This window comes from Podarcis tiliguerta, assembly GCF_965153285.1.
Source record: "Podarcis tiliguerta genome assembly, chromosome: 1".
NCBI lineage: Eukaryota > Metazoa > Chordata > Lepidosauria > Squamata > Lacertidae > Podarcis > Podarcis tiliguerta.
Window position 1 is genome coordinate 69,722,173 of NC_139534.1, and position 22,914 is coordinate 69,745,086.

Consider the following 22,914-nt stretch of genomic DNA (forward strand, 5'->3'; position numbering starts at 1 on the left):
TTGTTGCATCTGTTTTAATTTGACTAGAAACCGTCAGTTGTGGAAACATTGCCTGGGAACTGAAGGAAAGGACGGTGTCACTTGACAAGACTGAAGTTCTATACTATACCATGTTCCACCACACTGGTGCCACCACATTTCCAGGCAGTCCTATAGCCGCAGGGGCTTCAGTAGTTGGGGTGGAAAATCAAATTACTCTTGAGATGCTGAAACTCTTAAAAGAGTTGCCCCTCCTTGAAAGAAGATGTCCAATGGAGACCAACAATGCTTCCATTAATACTCTACATCTTACAAATTACATTGCCCAGGTGTGCAATTTTTAGCGTATCTCCTTTGAGAGAGAATGCTGGGATGTCATTATGACAGGTTTTCTGAAGGGGTTGCCTGCTTATTGCAGCAAAAGGAACAAAGAGTCTTGTGGCATTCGGTTATATAATAATAATAATAATAATAATAATAATAATAATAATAATAATACCCCGACCATCTGGCTGGGTTTCCCCAGCCACTCTGGGCGACTTTCAACAGAATATAGAAATACAATAGTCTATTAAACATTAAAAGCTTCCCTAAACAGGGCTGCCTTCAGATGTCTTCTAAAAGTCTGGTAGTTGTTTATCGCTTTGACATCTGATGGGATGGCGTTCCAGGGCGGGTGCCACTACCGAGAAAGCCCTCTGCCTGGTTCCCTGTAACCTCACTTCTCGCAGCGAGGGAACCACCAGAAGGCCCTCGGCACTGGACCTCAGAGTCCGGGCAAAACGATGGGGGTTATGTTTTGTGTAGTCCACAAAATTTGATGCCACAATAAATTTGTTAGCTTTTAAGGTGTCACAAGTCCTTTTGTTATTATAGTTCGACAATGGAACGGTCTCCTCCGGAAGGTGGTGGGTTCTCCTTCCTTAGGGTTTTTGAAGCAGAGGTTGGATGGCCATCTGTCATCGATGCTTTAGCTGAGATTCCTGCATTGCAGGGAGTTGGACTAGATGGTCCCAAATCTACGATTCTATGATTGAATTGACTCCACTTAAATCATGCTGAGGTGATGTTTTGGCTCCATCACTTTGTATCTCTCCCTAGGAGCAAGACTCATCAAACATGGTGAAACTTACTTCTGAGAAAGTATGCATAGGATCCTCTCGTGCTATAAGTCTTTTACACTAAACCACAAGTCAGCTACCGAGGAAGGGGAGGGGACTAAAAAATGAAGTAATGTGAGATTCATTTAGTAAGAGTATTGCATCATTTGAAGTAAGATCATAAGGGGGGTGGGAATACCTGTTCCCTCATTACATGGCATTATCTCAACTCTCTTTAAAGCCATGGAATCAAGTAGTGCTATTTTGATAGAATAATGGAACTGATAGATGCATTGAGAGATGAGGGGGAATATATATATATATATATATTTGCTTTCGTAGATTTTCACGGGTACAGGAATGCAGGTTTTGGTGTCCTCGGGTGTCTTCCCGTGTAAAAGTTGGGGTGTCTAGGCGACGTTTCGACGAGGTCTCACTCGTCATCTTCAGGCTGGTGCTTTCGGCTTCTTGTTACTGGAACAGAGCAGGATCTCAGTGTTTGAGTTCCTATAAATACTGTTGAGGAGGTGTGGTGTATAGCCTCCAATGTTCTGGGCAGAGAGGAGGTTCCCAGGCTAGTGTGCCTTTTCTTCTTTTGTTCCTTAATTACTTGAGGGATATCTTGAGTGATTTCTTGAGTGATTTCCTGAATCACTCAAGAAATCACTCAAGATATCCCTCAAGTAATTAAGGAACAAAAGAAGAAAAGGCACACTAGCCTGGGAACCTCCTCTCTGCCCAGAACATTGGAGGCTATACACCACACCTCCTCAACAGTATTTATAGGAACTCAAACACTGAGATCCTGCTCTGTTCCAGTAACAAGAAGCCGAAAGCACCAGCCTGAAGATGACGAGTGAGACCTCGTCGAAACGTCGCCTAGACACCCCAACTTTTACACGGGAAGACACCCGAGGACACCAAAACCTGCATATATATATATATATATATAATCTTTAATATGTTTCCACAACACTCATAGAGGCTGTATAAATAGCAGCCCAGGCAATGAATGGAAAAGCAACTTGCACCAGCCATACTAGATAGGTTGAGCACATTAGTAACTATTTCATTTACACGGTGAAATGTCATGGCAATGATGTACGGCAGGCAGGCTTGAAGATGTGGGAAATATTCATGGAGGCAGACGGAAGGTCAGAGGTGAAGCTGGAGAGAGGGAGTCTGCTGCTTTCATCAGAATGATCAAGAACTTTTGAACTGTTCTGTCATCCTCAAGCAACTGTTTAATATGCAGACTACTGAGCTGTGATGTTAAAATTCCTTCAGAACAAAGTATGAGGGATATGCATGTTTTTCAAAAATCAGTAGAATTATATACTATAACCACTTACCTGGGAATAGGTGCCATTTAATCCAACTGGGTTTACTCCCAAGTACATCTATATAGCGGTTATGGTGAGAGAGAAATTAATTTGCATGACATGGGTTGTGTGTGCAACACAGATCAGTCAACATTTATATAGATATTTCTGCCTTTCCATCTTTCCTGTGAAATTCTCTCTCCATTCCGTACTTTATGCTGTTCATGTTGCCTTCCTGATTCTCTCAGTATACACTCCTGCTGAGGGATATTTGTTCTACATAACCTATTCACCAACACACTTTCCTGAGGTGGAAGTCTTTCCCGCTTTTTGTTCCCAGATCACCACAGAGTTGACTGTATAGCTCTGCAGATCTTCCATGATCAGTGTTTCTCTTCACAGTTGCTTCTCTGGCAGTCATGGTAAAGCTGCTACAGTTGAATGATTTAAATTCCACAGGGAGCAATGCTGTCTCAGGACATCAGAGATCATTCAAATATTTCAGAAATGTGGACATTTCCCTTAAATAGCTATGCACGTTAGAAACTGAAGTAAAGTTGCTGTGGTTTGTTTCTGCTTTTTAGATTTTCACTAAGTAACTGGATCTCAGCAGTGCTTTAAAGATTTGTTTGAACCAACATGTTTTGATAAATAATTGGCAGCTGACTTATGCACTGTTCATGTGTGGGTGAAGTGTTTTCTTTTAGTTCTTCTCTCTGTAGCCTTGGTGCACCTTGATGTCAACAAAGCTGCTAAGGGGAAGAGGGCATTGGGACAAAAAGATGGCTCCTGGCTTGCCTAACCATGTTGTACTACTGTCCCCATCCGTGCATTAAAACCAGAAAGGCAGGCAACCTAAAATTTGCCTTGGGGCTCACAAATCCACTTAGCAGACCTGCATTTCAAAATACGTGTTTAGTGAAATACCAAAGTCTTGAAAGAGATTGAGAGTTAACAGTCTGATTTTAACACACACACACACACACACACACACACACACACACTGAAAAAGGGGCAGTGTTTACCTTTACGGTACATTGTCTTGGGAACTTAAGGTCTATGTGGTAGTTGTGCAAGGACAGGAGTAAATCTGAGATCTCCCTGCCTTGAATGGCATACTGTTTGGCTCATGAACTGAGGGATGGGGGAAGTAGGGATAGAGAAGTCTGAGGGAGATACAGTGGGTTGCCCGACCTCCACACCCTCTTAATGTGGCTCTTGCATCTTCTGACATGCCCCTTATGGCTTTTCTCAACCATGGCTCCCCAGGTGATGTTAGACTACAACTCACATCATCCCTGACCACTGCTCTAGCTAGCTAGGAATGATGGGAGCTGTAGTCCAACATCATCTCGGGAGCCAAGGTTAAGAAAGGCTGCCTTACGGTTTCTCTAACCATGGTGGAATCTACGCGCATATAAAAAACTCTGAATTATTTTTTTTACAAACATTCTGAAAAATACTTTGAATTTTGCATAGCTCACTGTCGCCATATAGTGTCACATTTGTATATTGCACTTTACAACACATTTAAATCATTTTACTTGCAGCTGTGTAGATGAGCCCTATGTGTGATTTAATGCAGGGCCGGCTGGCCCATGAGGCAAGGTGAGGCAGTTACCTCAGGATGGGAGGCTTTGGATAGCTGGGAGAGGAGGCAGATCTGCCTCCTGCACTTTTGGCCACTTCCTCTGCTGTGCACCTGCGGCTCACACATCGCCTGGGCATCCACTGCCGCTGGGGAAGTGAAGAGTGCACAGGGGAAGAGAGGCATTTTCTGATTGCCCCTAGCGACAAAACACCCAGGACTGGCTTCATGTAACTTAGTTCTGAAAGACAACAAAAGCCATCTGGGATTTGAGCCCATTGATCCTTCCTGGGTCACAGCTCTGGGGAGGAACAATTAAGCCCAGTTAACGGGAGCCCTAGCAGAACTGAAGTGGAACAGCTACACCTCAGGAAAGTGGAGAGATTTTTGATTGTTTTCTTTGCAGCAAAACCAGCACTGCACCACATCAAACCTTGTTTTTTTTAAATTCATTACATGGAAGCCTCCGTGCATTCAAAGGACAGGGAGAGGGGCTGTGTACTCAGGCTCCACATGCAAGATTCTCACTGGATCCAGCCCTACATTGAGCTGGAAGATCTGAAGGGAAGATTTTCACACATTTGGCAGTGACCTCTCTCTGGCTCCAGGCAAGGACCTTTTTGTTCACCCTTAAAAATATTTTACTACCCTTAATATCTTAAAAGCTAACATTGATCATTATTTAACCAGTCCCTACTTTGATAGCATTTGAGCATTTAATTTTCACTTCTGTGTGATTATTGCAACCCTTTGGTTGTATCTTTATTTCTTTGTGTGCTGATGTTGTTTTATCTGATTTGATACTTTATTGCACTACAGTGGTACCTCGGGTTAAGTACTTAATTCATTCCGGAGGTCCGTACTTAACCTGAATCTGTTCTTAACCTGAAGGACCACTTTAGCTAATGAGGCCTCCTGCTGCTGCTGCGCCGCTGGAGCATGATTTCTGTTCTCATCCTAAAGCAAAGTTCTTAACCTGAAGCACTATTTCTGGGCTAGTGGAGTCTGTAACCTGAAGCATATGTAACCTGAAGCGTATGTAACCCAAGGCACCACTGTATTTGTTTTGCGCTGTGTTATTCCTAGGCAGATAACTAATCAATCGTACAATAATAAACACAGAATCTTCCATGCAGACAGGGCTTCCAATTGCATGGAATATTCTTAAGTGCATTGCACTGATCACAGATGACGCTTCCCCATTCAGACCTGTGGAGGTCGAGGTGGAGCCAGTGAAGATGGAGACATGAAGAGGGCAGTGTGCATCAAGCAGGTGGGGCATGACCCACACATTCTCGCTTGTCCCTTCACACATTCAAAGTGAGCACAAGAAGAGAGCTAAAGCGAGGTGCCTAGGTAAGCCGTTCTGGACATGTTATTGAAAGACAGGCAAAAAATTAAAAGGGGTGTAGAACAGATGAGGGATCATTTCTGAATGGTGCCCCATATTAAAAGGTCCCTGCATGTAGTAACCAAGAATATAATAGAGGAAGTTACACTAGACCTTCCATGACATGCTAGTTTTCTACATGGGGGGAGGTTTGTCTGGTGTTTTAATAATAATAATAATATAATTAATAATAATAGTAATAATTTATTATTTATACCCCGCCCATCTGGCTGAGTTTCCCCAGCCACTCTGAGCAGCTTCCAATCAAGTGTTAAAAACAATACCGCATTAAATATTAAAAACTTCCCTGAACAGGGCTGCCTTCAGATGTCTTTTAAAGAGAAGATAGTTGCTTATTTCCTTCACATCTGATGGCAGGGCGTTCCACAGGGCGGGTGCCACTACAGAGAAGGCCCTCTGTCTGGTTCTCTGTAACCTCACTTCTCGCAATGAGGGAACCGCCAGAAGGCGCTAGATTTCAGTGTCCGGGCTGAACGATGCATTCTCCTACCTACCATATGCAGTATCCTACCTACAATCCAAAAACTGTACCAGTTCAACTATGCGACATTGTTCTGCTTATCTTGTAGGCCCATTAATTTTTTTCAATAGACCTGTACAAGATGCACTGTATTCTATGGACCTCTAGTAACAGAATAACAGAGTTTGCACAGTGATAAGAACTTTGTAGAAGCAACAGTACCTGCTCCTGAGGCATCCATACACACAGACCTAGATACCAATGCCTTTTTAAATACAATAACTTCAAAGCATTGTGTCTATAATAATTCATTTTGCACCTATTTATTCGGCATAAAAGCTGGTGATTTATTCGTGTTGTTGGAATTTATTAGTGTGTCTGGATTTTGTTTTTCCAGCAAAAACTTAAAGGCTACACACTGCTGTCAGAAGTTCTACAGCAAATACTAGGGTGAGGTCGCAGAATTCATTAGCAAGCATAAGCCAACTGAGCAGCTCATCTACACTGAAAAAAATCCAAACATTGCTGAAACACTCTTCTGAATGGCAGGGGTAAGGCCACAGTGGTCCTGTTTAAAAGCACATTTGAAAGTGGTAGGCTGAAGTCTGACTGTAGAACACAGAGCCTTTTTCTTTTCTAGGTCAGTAGTGTACTTTAAAATGCCTTTTATGCAGTCTGTACTTGTCTTAGCAAGAAAGAAAAAATCTGCAGTGGTTTTTATGGCAAAGCACAGTTCATTCTATAGCTCACAGTAGTGTTGATTTCTTCTTTTAATATAGAAAAAAAAGTGAAACTTAGGGCAGCTGCTTGAGGGGAGGGACACGACATGTCAAAACTAGCAGCACCCTCTGAATGTTAGAGTTTGGTGGAATGTGGGGGCATCTCTTCAGCTTCCATTTTGTTTATCCTTCAGTACCTTAAACTAGCCTTTCTTCTATACTTGTTTGTTTCCCAGTCCTTTTTCAGACTCATCCTCATTCATTTGTTCAGCTTGTCTTCTGTCTATCCTTCTGTTCAACTGCTGGATCTACCTGTCTGAAATATGGCAAGGTTAACCCCCTCTTGAGGAACTACCATCTCTCAAAATTTCATGTACCTATATGGGGTGTGGTGGGGGAGGTTTGGGCTATTTTGGTCTCCCAGTGGAAGTAAATAAATGAGAGGAACAAAGATTTAGATTTTGAAATTTTGATTCAGATTTGAGAATCTAAATTGATCTAAACTGAGTTGGGGCGTGATCCAAATTGCCAAATCAGTGTGTGTGTGTGGCTTGCACAGCCCTACTCTACATGCAGATATAAAACAAGAAAGATACCAGATGTATCTTTCCATAGGATGTAAAATATTGATTATGGTCATTATTTATCACAGATATCCCAGGATTGCTGATTTTCCTCATAACTATATAGCCCATCTCAAGAAGCACAGGGATAAGATGGGTGTTCTCCTGAATGCCTTGCATTCAGTCACTCTCTTTGCTTTCTCCCCATGGCTTTCTCTGCCACCTTCAAAATCCCATTGTGTCACTGCTTGCGAAGCCAGCTACCCCAAACTGCAAACACAGATGAGGATTAGCTCCCTGCAGTCTCACACTAACTCGTTGCTTCTGTGAAACAAATCCGAGTTTAAACTGAGATGATTTGGTAAGACTTCCAGGAACGTAAATAATCTTAATTGAGTAATCATAGCTTTTCAGCCCTGTCTTGATACGCAAGATAGGCACATTAATTGGCAATCCTTCCCCACTGTTACAGATGTATCATTAGAATACAGATTCTGTTATTACAGTGGTTGTAAAGCCTTCATCTTTTAAGATGTTTTAACTTTGTTTTCTTTGCAGTCTAATGTGTTGAATTATCTATGATCATTTTATAGGTGTCAATATAGATGTCTTTGAGATGCCGAGGGACATGTGTGAAAACTTGATAAATTTATCAAAAGTTACCACTACATGTTTACTATTTTCTTTTTCATTCCTTATCACAAGTATCAGAGCAAATTCACCAAAATAAATGTCTGCCCTTAGCAATCAGACCTAGTAATTAAAATCAGTGGTCCACACTGATTAATCACTTTGTTGATTCATTAGTTGACTAGTGATCAATCAGGAAAAGGAATGAAAGCTTCAAACCCTGAAGTTGTTCATCTTACACCAGGCACTTATTTCCCTAACAAATTGCCACTCTGGGATAAAGAGTACTTTATTCCTGAATCACCCCCTGTAGATTTGTTTATGGCAACAGACACCCAAATTCTACTGCCACCGAACAGCTTGTTGACTGTAAAAGTCACAGCACAGTAACTACATACAGCCATCTGAGACCAATAAAACTGTGTCAGAATCTGCGGCATGGCTGTAATATTGAATTGAATGTAGCTGAAATGCGGTTTGAAAAAGCTGGGTGGCGATCGCATAAAAGGAACCAGCTTGTTTTGATACAACAGTCGGAGTCACTGGCATGTCGTCTGTTTAAAACGGAGATTCTGAGACAGCTGCTTTCGGGGAAGAACCACAAAGCAGAATACCTAACATGGAGAACAATGAGGTTGCCTCCTTTGTGGCCCAACAGGCTGCGTCAATTGTGACAGCAGAGCTTCCCCTCTTCAAGAGCAACAGATTGCAAGGCATCCGGCAAGTTACCCTTATGTGGCAAAATGCGCTGCGCCGAGCAGAGCAGGGCTACGTGCTGCAATATGGCAAAACAGATTGCATAGCATTAGCACTGCTGACAATGGGGCATTCATTAAGTGGGACAACAGGGTCATGGAAGAGTTTGTAGGAACTCCATTGGCCAGGCCTGTGTTAGCATATGCATATCGGAGCGACATATGGCAGCTGGTAACTTTCCTGTCACAGATGTGGAAGCTTTTGTTTTGATAGAGTGTTTCATGATGATCCAGTACATTTCCCTCCCTCCCCTGTTTCATGGGTGAGCAAAATGAATAAGATTAAAGTTTCTGATCGGTTGTCTGGTTTTGATTGCAGAAAATCTCCCTCGCTTGTTTCATGCTCTGTAGTGCAATCTATCCATTGGCTACGGAAGTGCTGCTTACTGCTGCATATCTAACAGAAAACTGATTTGCAAAAACATGGAAACTTAGTTTCTTTTTGAAAACTGTGTGCTGTTTTAATTTTCTGCTCAAACGTGTCTGAGCTGCTGCTGGTTTTGATGTTTGGTTTTGCTGGGAGACCTTTTTTGTCTTGCTGCCTAAAATATTCAATCAACGCATTAATTTAGTAAATTATTCCCACCAAGGTGATCCACTCACTAATGGTTCTTTGTTAATATGTGGGTTTTTTTTTAAATCTAAAGTTGAGCAACGTGTTCCTCTGTGGGAAAGATTTCAGTGCTGAGAAGATCGTTATTTTTATATCGTAAGGTCATGATCCAGCGCACATGTTCCCAATTCACAAGTCCTGTTGAGCCAATGTGAATTTGGTGCCAATAACTTTGTGCTAAATCAGTCTCTGAGGGTAACTGTTACTAAACTGGTTATTCTAAAAACCTACCATGTTTTAAATGCTGTGATATTTCTGTTTTTAAATCTGCAGATGGACTATTTCAGTGGTTGATTTCCTGAGTTCTGAATTAATTCTGCCACCAGTGCTATTTGTTGTCAACACTAAAACTTGTTTACTTGTAAATCAGGTTTTTACTTTAATTCAGACAAACTTTTAGCCGAATGTTTGTTTCCGTTTAAATAACTACTTTAATTGATTTTAACTGCTAACTCAGAATCAGTTCTATACAGGACTATAGGACACAACATTAGTTACATTTATTGAAACTGCAGAAACTTTTATGTGTGAACAAAAGCAAGCAAAGTTATATTCAGTTACTGAAGAAAGCTGAGGTCATAAAAATCCTTAAGTGCACCTGCCAACTATATTACTCTATTCTGCAGAGGCCATCTGTAAGCATGACGAGATAATTTGTTCCTCTAGGCTTCCTCCTCCCTTGGGAATGCTGACAAAAGTGCCTATTGTTACAGGTTATATTGTAATGGATGTTTTTTTAAAAACTGCCTGGATTTTTTTATAATTATTACTTTAATTGTGACAACACACACACACACACACACACACACACACACACACACACATCAAGGAATCTAGATGGAAAATGCCAGCCTTTATCAAACATACAATTTGGAATGGACTGAGATGATACAGAACAACATTGTTTACTTTTTGCCTCTGTGGTTAATGTTTAATGATTGATGTTTAATGGTTTTAGTCATATGTTCTGTTGCTCCTTGTGCCACAGAGAACTGGTTGAGTGTACAGTGGTAACTCTGGTTACAAACTTAATTCATTCCAGAGGTCCGTTCTTAACCTGAAACTGTTCTTAACCTGAAGCTCCACTTTAGCTAATGGGGCCTTCCGCTGCTGCCGTGCCACCGCCGCGCAATTTCTGTTCTCATCCTGAGCAAAGTTCTTAACACGAGGTACTATTTCTGGGTTAGTGGAGTCTGTAACCTGAAGCATTTGTAACCCGAGGTACCACTGTACTGGTAAAAGACAGGGTTGCAACCACCAGGAAGTTCCTGGTTTGGATCTTGCATCAGGGGAGTCGCTCCATCTCAGCCAATGGCAATAGGAGAATAACAACACTGGCATACCTCACAGCTTTACTGTTAAGGGTTACAGCTGGAGAAATAACCAGTGGCCTTCCAGTTATTGCTGGATTACAGCTCACATCGTCTCTGACTGGTGGCTATGCTGACTGGGACTGATGTTGCACTCCAACATCCGAGGAATCACAAATTATAGAATCACAGAATTGTAGAGCTGGAAAGGGGCCACAAGAGTCATCTAGTCCAACCCCCCGCAATGCAGGAATCTTTTGGCCGACGTAGGGCTCAAATCCATGACCCTGAAATTACCACTCTAGCAACTCTACCAACGGAGCTATCAGCCACCTTGGCATTTGCTGTCACAGAACAATAAGGTCAGGGCCTTGCCTTCCATCATCAAGAAAGGGTAAATGGTCTCGTTCTCTGCACTGTAGCAGCAGCAGTCTCCATCACAACAGCACCTTCAGTATAAGGGAAAGCAGTGATGTAGACGGTCTGCACAAGGGGTGAAAGAGTCTTGCACATGTTTTTAAAGTCAGCACAATTCATGAGGAATAAATATTATCTGTGGCTGTGAGTTGTGACAACTAGATAGTGCCTCCATAGTAAGGGCCTGTATGCATGACCAAGATCAAGTTTGGAATCCAGTTTTGGAAAAGTGCATGACTTGGCCCAAAACACTTTGGAGGCTGCCCAAACTAGCAAAGAGCACCGAACAGGCAACAACAAGGCAATACATTACTTCAATGTCCTTCCCCCATAGCACTTTGATTGGCGAGTCTAGGTGAAATCATTCCCTCTGAATAGATGCTGGGCACGTAAGTCACAAAAGAGCTCACCCTCTCCCCACTTTGGCATAAGGCTGGTCTTCCATCCACTCTAGACCCGTTCCAGTTTGCATACAGAAGAAATAGATCTACTGATGATGCTATTTCCATCGTTGTCCACACTGTACTGAGTCATTTAGAACGACAGGGAACCTATGCAAGGCTGTTGTTTGTGGACTACAGTTCTGCCTTCAATACAATTTTGCCAGACAGGTTATTTCTTAAAATGATCAATTTGGGTATACATCAGAAGATCTGTCTGTGGGTAAGGAATTTCCTGACTGACAGGCCGCAGACAGTGAGAATGGGACCTTACTATTCTTCTACTCTAGTATTAGGCACAGGAGCTCCTCAGGGATGTGTGCTAAGTCCCTTTCTCTATTCCCTGTACACATCTGATTGTACCCCACTGTATAAGTCCAACACAATCATCAAATTTGCGGATGATACAACAGTGGTGGGGCTCATTAGTGAGAACGATGAGACTGCTTACAGGAAAGAAGTACAGGGGTTAATTCAATGGTGTAAAGAAAACAATCTTATGCTTAACACCAAAAAAACCAAAGAACTCATAGTTGATTTTAGGAGAAAGAAAAGTGTATTTTTACCATTGCACATAAATGGCGAGGAGGTGGAGAGGGTTGGTAGTTTTAAATACCTGGGCATTTATATCTCTGAGGACCTCTCATGGACTGCAAATATTAACATGGTTGTGAGGAAGGTGCAGGGGAGGTTGTATTTCCTGAGAATGCTCAGGGGACTGAATCTATCTCAGCACCTACTCCTGTCCTATTATCACAGTACCATCGAGAGTATCTTAACCTATAGTATATTATCGTGGTATGGAAGCAGCTCTGAAACGGATAAAAAAGCTTTACTGAGAATAACAAAAATTGCCCAGAATGTTATAGGGCTCCAGCTACCAACCCTGGATGAGATCTTCACGTCTCGCACTTTGAAGAAGTCACACAATATCCTGAGAGATCCCACCCATCCTGCTCACAACTTCTTTGAACTGTTGCCTTCGGGCAGAAGATATAGGACAATGAAAACACGAACCACACGCCTTCTGAATAGTTTCTATCCAAGAGCTCTGATTGCACTAAATAATGATCTCAGGGCCAGTTGTAAGAAATAGCAAGTAGGGAGTAGGAAGAAATGAGATAGGGTTTAGGTCATGTTATGCTTTTAATAGGTCATGTTATATTCTGGATTATGTATGTTTTATAGATTATGTCTGAATGGGATGAGAGTGTTGGAGGTACGTGCAAATGTGTATGTGAAGCCGGTCTTTGGGTGGGTGTTTGATTTTCGTTGTTGTGTATACTGTGTATATACGGACAATGACAAATAAATTTCTATTCTATTCTATTCTATTCATTGTAAGGCAAGTGTGGAGAAGTAGCTTGCTCACACCGTAGGTGACCAGGTGAATGCACAGAATTTCAGGCAGGCAATTGACTGAATTGGACCTCTCCATTCCTCCGCCTGTCAACTTCATTTCTGTACTCACTAGGGAGGAATGGAAGCCCATCCCTGAGCACCTCCTTCCTTTGCCAACTTCTTTGGTAGTAAGCTTAAAAAAAAACCCCAAACTGGGCTGCTGAGAGTTTGGTATCCTGTGTCGTCATGCTGTGGCCAGCATGGGAACACAGCCTACAAGTCTCTGAGCTGGCTAGTCAAAGGAAATGGCAGGCTAGTAACTTTTTTGGGCTATTTACAAGGCTGAATTATGTACGGCCTATATGTTTTCTCTATACAATGAGGTTGTGGCTCAGAGACAATAATGCCTCATTGTGATTCACAGTATGATAATTGTCCCCGTATGCATAAACCAGTATCACATCTGCTGGAAAGCCCATCTGACCAGCAGCAGGTGGGTTTTCTGCATTTGTGGAAAGAATACAGTTGCCGTGTAAATGGAGCCACCTAGTGGTTAATATTGATCAGTAACATCATAAATCATCCAGAAAAAGAAAAGTATTTATGCAGGCCCATTAAAAAAGACAAACATAGTAGGGCAACACCTTTATTAGGCCTACCATAATATCAAAAGTTAGTAAGAAAGACTTTGAGTACTCCAAGTGGAAGATTACAGCTAGAGAGAAATATAGAAGACTACAGGGTTTTGTATTTTCAAAAATGGGGGATTTTATCTTCAGGTCTACTGTCTTTTCTGATACCCCATCTGGAAGCTAATGCAGACTTGCCAGCATGAACACCACACCACTTTCTCTCTCTCCCCCACCCCCTGCTCTGCCTCCCACCAGACCCTGAGCTGGTGAAGAGTTCTGGAGAAAGTTACTCACTATTTTGTGTGGCCAAAAATAACAATAAAAATAATTCAACTAAGTTTTAGAATTATCAAACATGTTTGGCTATGATAGCCGCACACTTCAAGCAACGCAGGTCTTTCAAATGATGCGAATCTGATAGCCCAAAGCATGAAAATCTCTGAATGTCTCATGCAGGTGGGTCTGCCTGAAACAAGAAACATGAACCCAAGAGAACAGTTGGACCTATTCCTCCAGAACATATTTTTAAGGCAAAGTCAGGGTGCATCCAGATGGGTGTTAATTATGGGACTGGTGCTCATTATGCAGGTTGGGTTGTTTTTTTTAAAAAAGTCCATATTATTTTTATCCACTTAATCTAGCTTTATCTATACCTGTATGTATGTATGCATGCATGCATGCCTTACACTACAAATGAGTCCTTAGTATGTGTGTGTACACACACACACACACACACACACACACATACCAAGGACGCATTTGCCGTGTGAGGCCTTCATCTTGGAAGCATCTGTAAAGAAAATGTTGCTGTAAGGAAGCAATGTTTCATACCAGCCAAACTGTATCTGCAAGATTCCAAGAAGTAACTTGCAAAAGCCTTGGCTTTCTTGTAGAGAGCAGAGACAGTGCTCATTTCCATATTAATTGCTTCCAGGAAAAAAACCAACCTTTTGCAACTCCATCAACTCAGAAAATTGCAGGAATCGAAGGACAACATTTCGGCCAGTGTACCAGCATGCAGTTCATTTCCTGCTGTTTTCATGGGGGAATCGTGGAGGGACAGAAACATGCATGTGCTGAAAGAGTGGGGGGCTAGTGACCTTGTCCAGTGACTTTTGTTGTTGTGCCACACCATGGTCAGTGATGTGAATGAAATTTAGTGCAACATGCCGGTATATCAGTCAAAAGGCCAGAGAACCATAATGCAACAGGTACTGCAGTGTGAAAGGAACGTTAGGAAACAGGACAGAAGAATGAGCATTATTATCAGGAAAACTAAAGTGATTTTCCCCACATCTGAATCCACCCTCATTCTACCCAGCATTCCATTCAAGGCTCCCCTCCACTTAGACTTCTCTGAAGACAGATTTGTATTGAGCATGTTGGGAGAACACCCTTCTTAAATTCCATTGCCTAACACTGACCGCAAAAAATCCTTTTCAGTATAAACTACAAGCACACCACACTGCTTTTAGACGAAATCACATGCGAGATATTCTCTTTGACCCAGCACAACAAATGCCTTTCCCAAAATATGCTCAAACCGCGAAATCTTTCCAGAAAAATCACCCAAGCACAGTGTATGGAAGAAAAAGGCACAGCACCTGTCAACATGCCAGTCTCGTCAAGCATTCAAAACAAGCCGTTTCCTAGCCTTTTTACCACAAAAGCGGCAAAGGCCGTCTTCAAGCTGACACAGGTTTCAGATCAGATCATTGGACCATTTTCTAACTGTAATCCACAGAATCTATTCCCTCACCCTCATTTCTCATTATAATGGTGGGATAGGATTCAGCCCCAGACTCACCCTGCCAGGCCTATAACAGTGCTTCCATCTGATGAGGTGAACTGTAATCCCTCAAAAAGTTAGGGTGTAAGAAAATCTGGTAATCTCTTAAGGCCCACAGGCCTCTCTTTTCTTTCATCTGAAAAAGCTGCTGCCTATGAAGTTCACCTTACAATTTGTTGATTTTGTAGCATGGAGTGCAACACAGCCCTCTGGAAGGCTAAATATTTTAATTCAACCAAGTTGATAAGGAAGACACTCCTGGAATAGGGAAGGGGGCAGGGACAGAAATAAGTGCTATTATAAAGAATTCTGTGGCTTCATATAGGAGAGGGAATTGGCTTCCTGTTGCAGATGGGAGGAATGAAAGTGCCAAAAAATCTTGATGCCCTTTTGACTGGAATCCCAGGTTCCCAAACACTGAATGTTGTTTATAAGCACAGAATTGCTGAGTGGCATCACTCCTATTGTGTGTTATGTTGCCGCCTAACTCCCAAGGCAATAGAGCAAGCTGCGGAAGCCGCAGCAGGGGTCCCTTTTAAACATTAAATCAATGTGCTGCATCTGTCGAAATCCTTGAAAGCTACAGGCAGTGAAGCCAAATTCCAGATTGTCGACTCAGCAGGGGTGTTGGGCTAGACCTGTGCATTCAGCATCTGAGTTTGGCTTATTAGCTGTCATCGGCTGGCAACTGCTTACAAGCTCTTTAGTTGGAACCTGAGGAATTGGAGATGTCCTCTTACACACACACACACACACACACACACACACTTATTTTTCGGATACCAGAAGGGGCAACACAAAACATCCTTATTAGGCTTGATTTACTGACTTGGCATTTGGGTGAAGTGGAAAGGCCTCACTGGAGACTTGTTAGCACAAATGACCTTTGGCGCTGATGGACATACACAGATTAACTTTTTAAAAAAATGTTTAAAATGTTTCCAGGAACAAGTCTTATGTCCACAGTCTGCATGTTACAGGGATGGAGACTTGCTGTGGGAAGAGTGTTGTGAGTGAAAAGGGTAGGTTTGTGGTCCTCCTTTTTAGAGGTCCTTTACCTGGCAACATACAACTGGTAAGGCTTAAGTGCTGTTTCCTCTTCACATATCGAGGATTACAAGTGTACGTGTGTCTGCAGGTGTACACGAAACTCACTGTCGGAGCTGAAGTGACTGTATTGTACACATACAAGGTAGCAACAGCCAATCGTGATAAGCTGGGGGCCCTGTGGGTGAGTGGCTCTCATGTCCAAGAAATTGTCCAATTGCTTATCTGCGAACAGACCTTGTTCCATGCCTGCAACCACTTGGTTGAATCCCACCAACAGTTGAATACAAGCACTTTCACATACTTGTCAACTGCCCTGGAAAAACCAGGACATCTCTTTTTTCTGTGGGAGCATGGTGGCCATTTAGGGCACGTTGCTCTCATGTGATTTGGGGCCAAATCATTCAGGGAAAAAAACATTTTTTTCTGGGTCTGTGATCTCACATGGCACCCCAAAATGCATGCTTTTGGGCACCTTGCCCCAAAAAGCATTTTTCCGGGTCCTTGATCTCACCTGGGTCACACGATTCACATGGAATTTTGGACCAAGAAGATGGTGTCCCACGTTTGGGCTGCAGAGCGTTGGAAGGTAAGCTTTCAGCCTTCACTATTATGTGCATATTGTGACAGGAATGTGGAACCTTTTTCAGACCAAGAGACACATTTGTTCCTGAGGAGCCTTCCTGGGCTGCCTGCCAGTGGTAGGTGGGACTAGAGGCAAAATTGGGCAGAGGAACAGATGAAACTCTTTTCATCATACAGCAATTGGCTCTCTCTCTCTCTCTCTCTCTCTCTCTCTCTCTCTCTCTCTCTCCTCACACCTCCATCCAGGTAAGGAAGAGTCTTTGCCAGAGCTCAGAGACAGAGCCCTGCCGGAGTCAGTGAGGGCTGTGGCCTGGGGAGACTCTGAAGGGCTGGCATTTGTTCCCTGGACCTGCAGTTATTCACCCCTGTATGGGGGGATGCCCATAGTTCAATAGAAGGCCCCGTGCTTTGCACGATACTGCAGAAATAGGAGTTCTAGAAGTGTGTGAGGGAAATAACGTTCCTGTTTAAAAAACAACTGAAATGTAGAAAATATTTGGACAACAGGTATCTCATATAGGTCAAAGATAAATTCATATGAGCTACCTTATCACGTGGTGTTGAGGTACACCAGTCAATCCAACGGCAGTGGTGGGAGAGGATCTTAGGAGAAGGTTCTAGTTCTATTGATCGGCTGACAGGTTCTGTAGCAGTTGGAGGCTTCTGGGAAGAGAGAGAAGGAATTGCAGTTGGGCCCCACCAGACCAGACCATGAAGGATCCCACTGACCCAAAGCTTCATAAGGAGGAGAACAATTGTTTTACACCCTCTCTGTTCCTGCACAGTCGTTGCTGCACAAGTACTTAGTGAGCTGAGTCACTTGGTAAGCCCTGTTGTGTTTCCTTAAAAGGACGAACATACTTTACTGTATAAAAAACATTAAGGGGAATTGTAGTCAGGGTGGGGGGAAGAGGCACCAGCATGCGTGGGGGTAGCTGGCTAGTAGAGACTACTTCAGTTATTCTCTGGTCTTCATAAAACCCAAGCCAGAAAAGAGCTCAGAGGGTTTTAATGCTCATCTTATATTTAAAGTAAGCAGGGTGAGTCACCGAGGTTCATATTCCAAGGCAAGGGATTAAGGAACTCAGCAACATCTCTATGCAAACCTGTTGACAGGAGTTCCTTTTGCTCCTCTGTAACCAATGTGGATGTTCTTTCCAGCAATCTGCAGCAACCCCAATGCAACGTTCTTACATAAGGTCTAAATTTGGCCTAAAATCCTGAGTAGACTTGCACTCCACACCCAAGGGAGAAGCTGATTTTGCAATGTTTCTAAACGATTAGCATTTTTGTGATCATAATATCACTGTATACCCAGATTTAACAAAAAGGAATTTTGTATCATTTTGCTTCTAAAAGATTTGCTCAGTGCGAACACCCATTTTTTTTAAAAAAAGTGCATATATTAAAACAACATAATTTTCATTTTCATTTCAGAACCTTTTCTTGCCGTAGCAAGAGTATTAAGACTGGCCGTTTCCATTTAAACAGGCTCTTGGTGGGGAATGGCAATGGTTCACAGGAGCCTGAAGAAGTCGCTAGCCTGCTACTCGGGGAACTTTTCTAGGTTATGCTTTTTCTTAGGACTCTCCATTGTATTGTCTGCTATTATTTGGAAACAAAGCAAGGAAACATGCAATTGTCCCAAATGGGAAGAATCTGGATTAAAGGTAGGTGACAAAGAGTTGTTGGTAGGATTTCCCCATGAGGTTATTTGCACTTCACACAACATTTATGCGATGATGCATCTCCAGAGGAGGTGAGGAAAAAGCCCCAAACAGATTCAGCTGGATACTTATGGAAGCACCTTTCCCTGTACAGTGGTACCTCGGGTTACAGACGCTTCAGGTTACAGACGCTTCAGGTTACAGACTCCGCTAACCCAGAAATATTACCTCGGGTTAAGAACTTTGCTTCAGGATGAGAACAGAAATCGCATGGCGGCCGCGCAGCAGCAGCAGGGAGCCCCATTAGCTAAAGTTGTACCTCAGGTTAAGAACAGTTTCAGGTTAAGAACGGACCTCCAGAACGAATTAAGTTCTTAACCTGAGGTACCAGTGTATTTTCTTGATTGAGAATTGAAATTTATTGAAAGTATATTCAGTGCTCCATCAGTGGAAGTGGTGAATTATGTGGAGCTGGGTAAGAAAGTCTTTCCCACAGTGACACCTGGTTATGGAACTCTGTGGACTCCTCCCCTCTTGCTGAGTGCTTGACCTCAGCTGATATGTCAGGTTCAATGTGATATTATTGATTATCAAAGTCCTTGCATGCCGCACATACTGGTTACCTGACAGTCTATTCCTTCCCAAGTCCTTGGACAATGAGCTAAGTCCTGTGGAAAGCTAATAGCTGTGTCTGCAATGTGTGTGTACATCAAATTATGGGATGCATTACTAGTTCTTCTGCATGCGCATCTATGGATTCAGCCCATTGTTCAGAACAATACCATTTATTTCTATATTTTATTATAGTGGTACCAGAGTGCATGGAACTTTGTAATTTGCAAGAGTAACATAGGATTCACACAGTGATGGAGTTATGAGAAAGGAAGCCTCACAGCTGATATAAAAAACAGTCTACTGTTGTTATATTTAAGGATACAGATACAATGGAGACAATCAACTCAGAAAATATTATATTGAAGAAGAATCCAGATTTCAGTGTAATGGAAAGTGCTACAGGTCTCTTACCTATTCAGTATAAATATCTCTTGGGATCACCTCCTTCAATAAAGAGTAAGTAACTATGAGGGGAAATGAAACCTTAATGGTTTGTGGAGGGAAATAATGTAAAAATAAATAACTCTACCATCATCCACCTGGTAAAAAGGTAAAGGGACCCCTGACCATTAGGTCCAGTCGTGGACGACTCTGGGGTTGCAGCACTCATCTCGCTTTACTGGCCGAGGGAGCCGGTGTACAGCTTCCGGGTCATGTGGCCAGCATGACAAAGCCGCTTCTGGCGAACCAGACCAGTGCACGGAAACACTGTTTACCTTCCCGCCGGAGCAGTACCTATTTATCTACTTGCACTTTGAGGTGCTTTTGAACTGCTAGGTTGGCAGGAGCAGGGACCAAGCAATGGGAGCTCACCCTGTTGTGGGAATTCGAACCACCGACCTTCTGATCAGCAAGCCCTAGGCTCTGTGGTTTAGACCACAGCGCCACCCGCATCCCTGCCTGGTAAGCCATCTAAATACATGATTTGCCTCATTATGATTTTCCTCGAGATCATTTTCTATGTCAATTTTTAACAAATGCATTTTAGAACAGCTGTTAGCCCTGAACACACCGTATATCAGGGGTGGCTAACCAGCGGTTCTCCAGATGCTGTTGGACTCCAACTCCCTTCAACCGCAGCCAGTGGTCAGGGATCTAAATGGTCAACAGGCCTTTAAGACATAGCTTGTGGTTACTGAAGTATGTTCTAGCAAAGTCAGCAGAAATAAGCCAATCACGCCCATGATCTGCCACACTGAGTTTTCACCCCAGAACACCACCTGTTTGCTTTGGAAAGAGGTAATCATGAGAAAGGCATGTGTTAATTGGTCAGGAGAGGATGAAACGCAGGATCTTGGCATGCATCTTATGGACAGGAGGGCTGGTCTTGCACAGTTGCCAGAAGGCTGTGTCGTGAAGGAGTCTCTGCCATGAACTCCAAGGACACTACTGCTCATTTGCAGCAGCCCCAACTACACCCTCAGGATCAGCTTTTTGGGGAGGGGCAGTGGGGAAAAAGACAGCCAGGAAAGGAGTGTTGCACAAACAGAATTCTACTCATGCTGATGTAGATCCAGCTTACACTCTCACCCCCATATTCAGTGCTATTTTTCTAGAAAAAGAGGTGCTGGAACTCACAGTCAATGCCTCCCTTGTTCTCTTAGAATGGCAATGGTGCCCACCTAAGAGGTGCCGGAACTGAGTTCCAGTGAGTTCTAGCTGGGAAAAAAGCCCTGCCCATATTGCAGATGGGGAGCTGACATAGCATAGCACAGCATAACATAGCACTGTAGAGTTGGAAGGGACCCTGAGGATCATCTAGTCCAACCCCCTGCAATGCAGGAATATGCAGCTGGCCCATACAGGGATCGAACCTGCAACCTTATCAGCACCATGGTCTAACCAACTGAGGTAATAAAGCCACAAGATTGTGGTGATATTCAAATAACGCACCCGGTGCTCTGAACATACAAAATGCCGTATAAATGCTCAATATTCTTATAGTCTTTACTTGTTCTAGGATTCTTGACCATTGGAATCTCTTCTTTCCACAAAAAGAAGGAACACCTTTTGCTGAAGACAATTGATTCCATTTTCAGTCACTGCCGCCAAGCAGAATTAAATCTGATCACCGTCGTTATATACCTAGCCAATAATGATTCTAAGCTGAACGAGGAAAACGCCGAGGAGATGAAGGCTCAGTTTAGTGCACATGTGAAAGCAGGAAGGCTGCTTGTCATACAAAGCTCTGTAGAAAGTTACCCTCCTGTGCACAATCTGAAAGTAGATCTTTGGGGCAAAAACATCAAATATAAATCCAAACAGAATGTAGATTATGCTTATTTAGTTAACTTTTGTGCCGATCTCTCTCAGTATTATTTGATGCTAGAGGATGACACTGCCTGTGCCACTGGTTTTGTGTCCATTATACAAAGCTATTTAAGGACGATGGAGGAATCCTGGACCACAATAGCATTTTCAAGGCTAGGCTACATAGGGAAGCTCTATCATAGCTCTGATCTCACCAGACTAGCTCGGTTTCTCTTGATGTTTTATGATGTTATTCCCGCGGACTGGCTCATGACATATTTTCATAAAACCAAAATGCAAGGAGAAACTATTTTCTATTGGCCTTCTCTCTTCCAGCACGTAGGGAGAATTTCTTCATTTCACGAGCTGGAAGTACAACACACAGATTCAGAGTTTTATGAAGACATTGGAAGTTTGGGCGATGCCCTTACTGCTTCCTGTTTCACAAACATGCAAATATATGGAAATTACATACCGGCCAATGTGTGTCCCCCTGGAAGGGGCGTCTTTTGGGGTATGAATGTGACAGCAAAAAGCTACTTCACCATTGTTTTTGACAACCCAATTATTCCCCAGAAGATTCAGATTTACACAGGGTCAGCCGAACATAGCACAGACATTCTTCATAATGGTTTTGTAGAAAAGGGCAGGCTCAAAGTCCACTTAAATGAACGTCAAACATGCCTATCCTTCATACCAATTGGGGATTTTAAGTCTGGATTTTTTGAAATGGAAGATCAGACTAATAAAGGTGACATTGAATGCCTTCGAATAAAAGCTACAGCTCCACAAAAGCACTGGCTGAGGATAAGGAGAATTAGTATTTGGGTGAAGAAGAGTTAATTTCACATTCTGTTATTTAGTGTTCACCACTGCAGAAAGGTATAATGAATCTTGCTAACGATAATTATATAAATCAACATTTCACCTTCTGTAATGGATGGCCCCTTTGTTTCTCTTTAAAATAAAACAAAACAAAATGGTTGAATAGAAAGCAAAAAGCAACACCTTACATAATAAATTAACATTTTCCCACCAAGCACTTATGTCTGTGAGTGCTTTTTTACATACGTGGCTTCTTTGTGAAATTCCTTGTCTATGATGTATGCACATCATAGAAATTATCCAAAGACAAGAAACTGGACCAAATGATTAAAGGACTTTTATAAGATCAGTTTCACTGAAGCTCTGAATTAAAAATGTATGGGAAATTCTCAGGATTTGCTTTTGCTTTTTAATAACTATAGTGGGAGTTCTGAACATGCATTACTGGCAAAGACTAAGGCTGCCTTCATAGTGCAGCAGAGTGTGGAACATGTGACTCTACAGGTGTTGGATTATGACTTCCAGCATCCCTCACTACTGCCCTTGCTGACTGGGGCCTGACAGAGTTGGAGTCCTACACCCCTGCAATACACACTTATCTGTGAGAAAGTCTCACAGAGCTCAATGGGCCTTACTTCTGACTAGACATGGGCAGGATTGCACTTGTATTCCCTGAAGAAGGCTGCAGCGAAAGATTCTTACGATTTCAGGGGTTGTTGTTTTTTGGCTACAGATCTCTGTCTTAACCCTTCTTTAAGAGCATACTGTTGGGGTTCCACAATTTCTGTGTGCAGATTTTGTTTGTGAAGAGCAAGCAGGAAATCCTTACACACAGAGCAAAACTATGTGATCTGCA

At 42.6% G+C, this 22,914-nt stretch overlaps 1 protein-coding gene across 2 annotated transcripts; it reads left to right on the top strand.

The window, feature by feature from the left end:
- The first annotated feature begins 17,352 nt into the window (after nt 1–17,352).
- On the top strand, nt 17,353–22,272 carry LOC310669029 (alpha-1,3-mannosyl-glycoprotein 4-beta-N-acetylglucosaminyltransferase C-like). 2 transcript variants are annotated; one of them, XM_083422509.1, is made up of 4 exons: nt 17,353–17,524; nt 18,139–18,371; nt 19,301–19,439; nt 20,944–22,272. In XM_083422509.1, the coding sequence occupies exons 2-4, from the start codon at nt 18,207–18,209 to the stop codon at nt 22,074–22,076; spliced, it is 1,437 nt and encodes a 478-aa protein (XP_083278635.1). In that variant the 5' UTR covers nt 17,353–17,524; nt 18,139–18,206; the 3' UTR covers nt 22,077–22,272. The 2 variants fall into 2 exon arrangements, with proteins under 2 accessions (XP_083278635.1, XP_083278634.1); XM_083422508.1 differs by having other exon boundaries at nt 17,361–17,524; nt 18,193–18,371.
- The last annotated feature ends 642 nt before the right edge of the window (nt 22,273–22,914 follow it).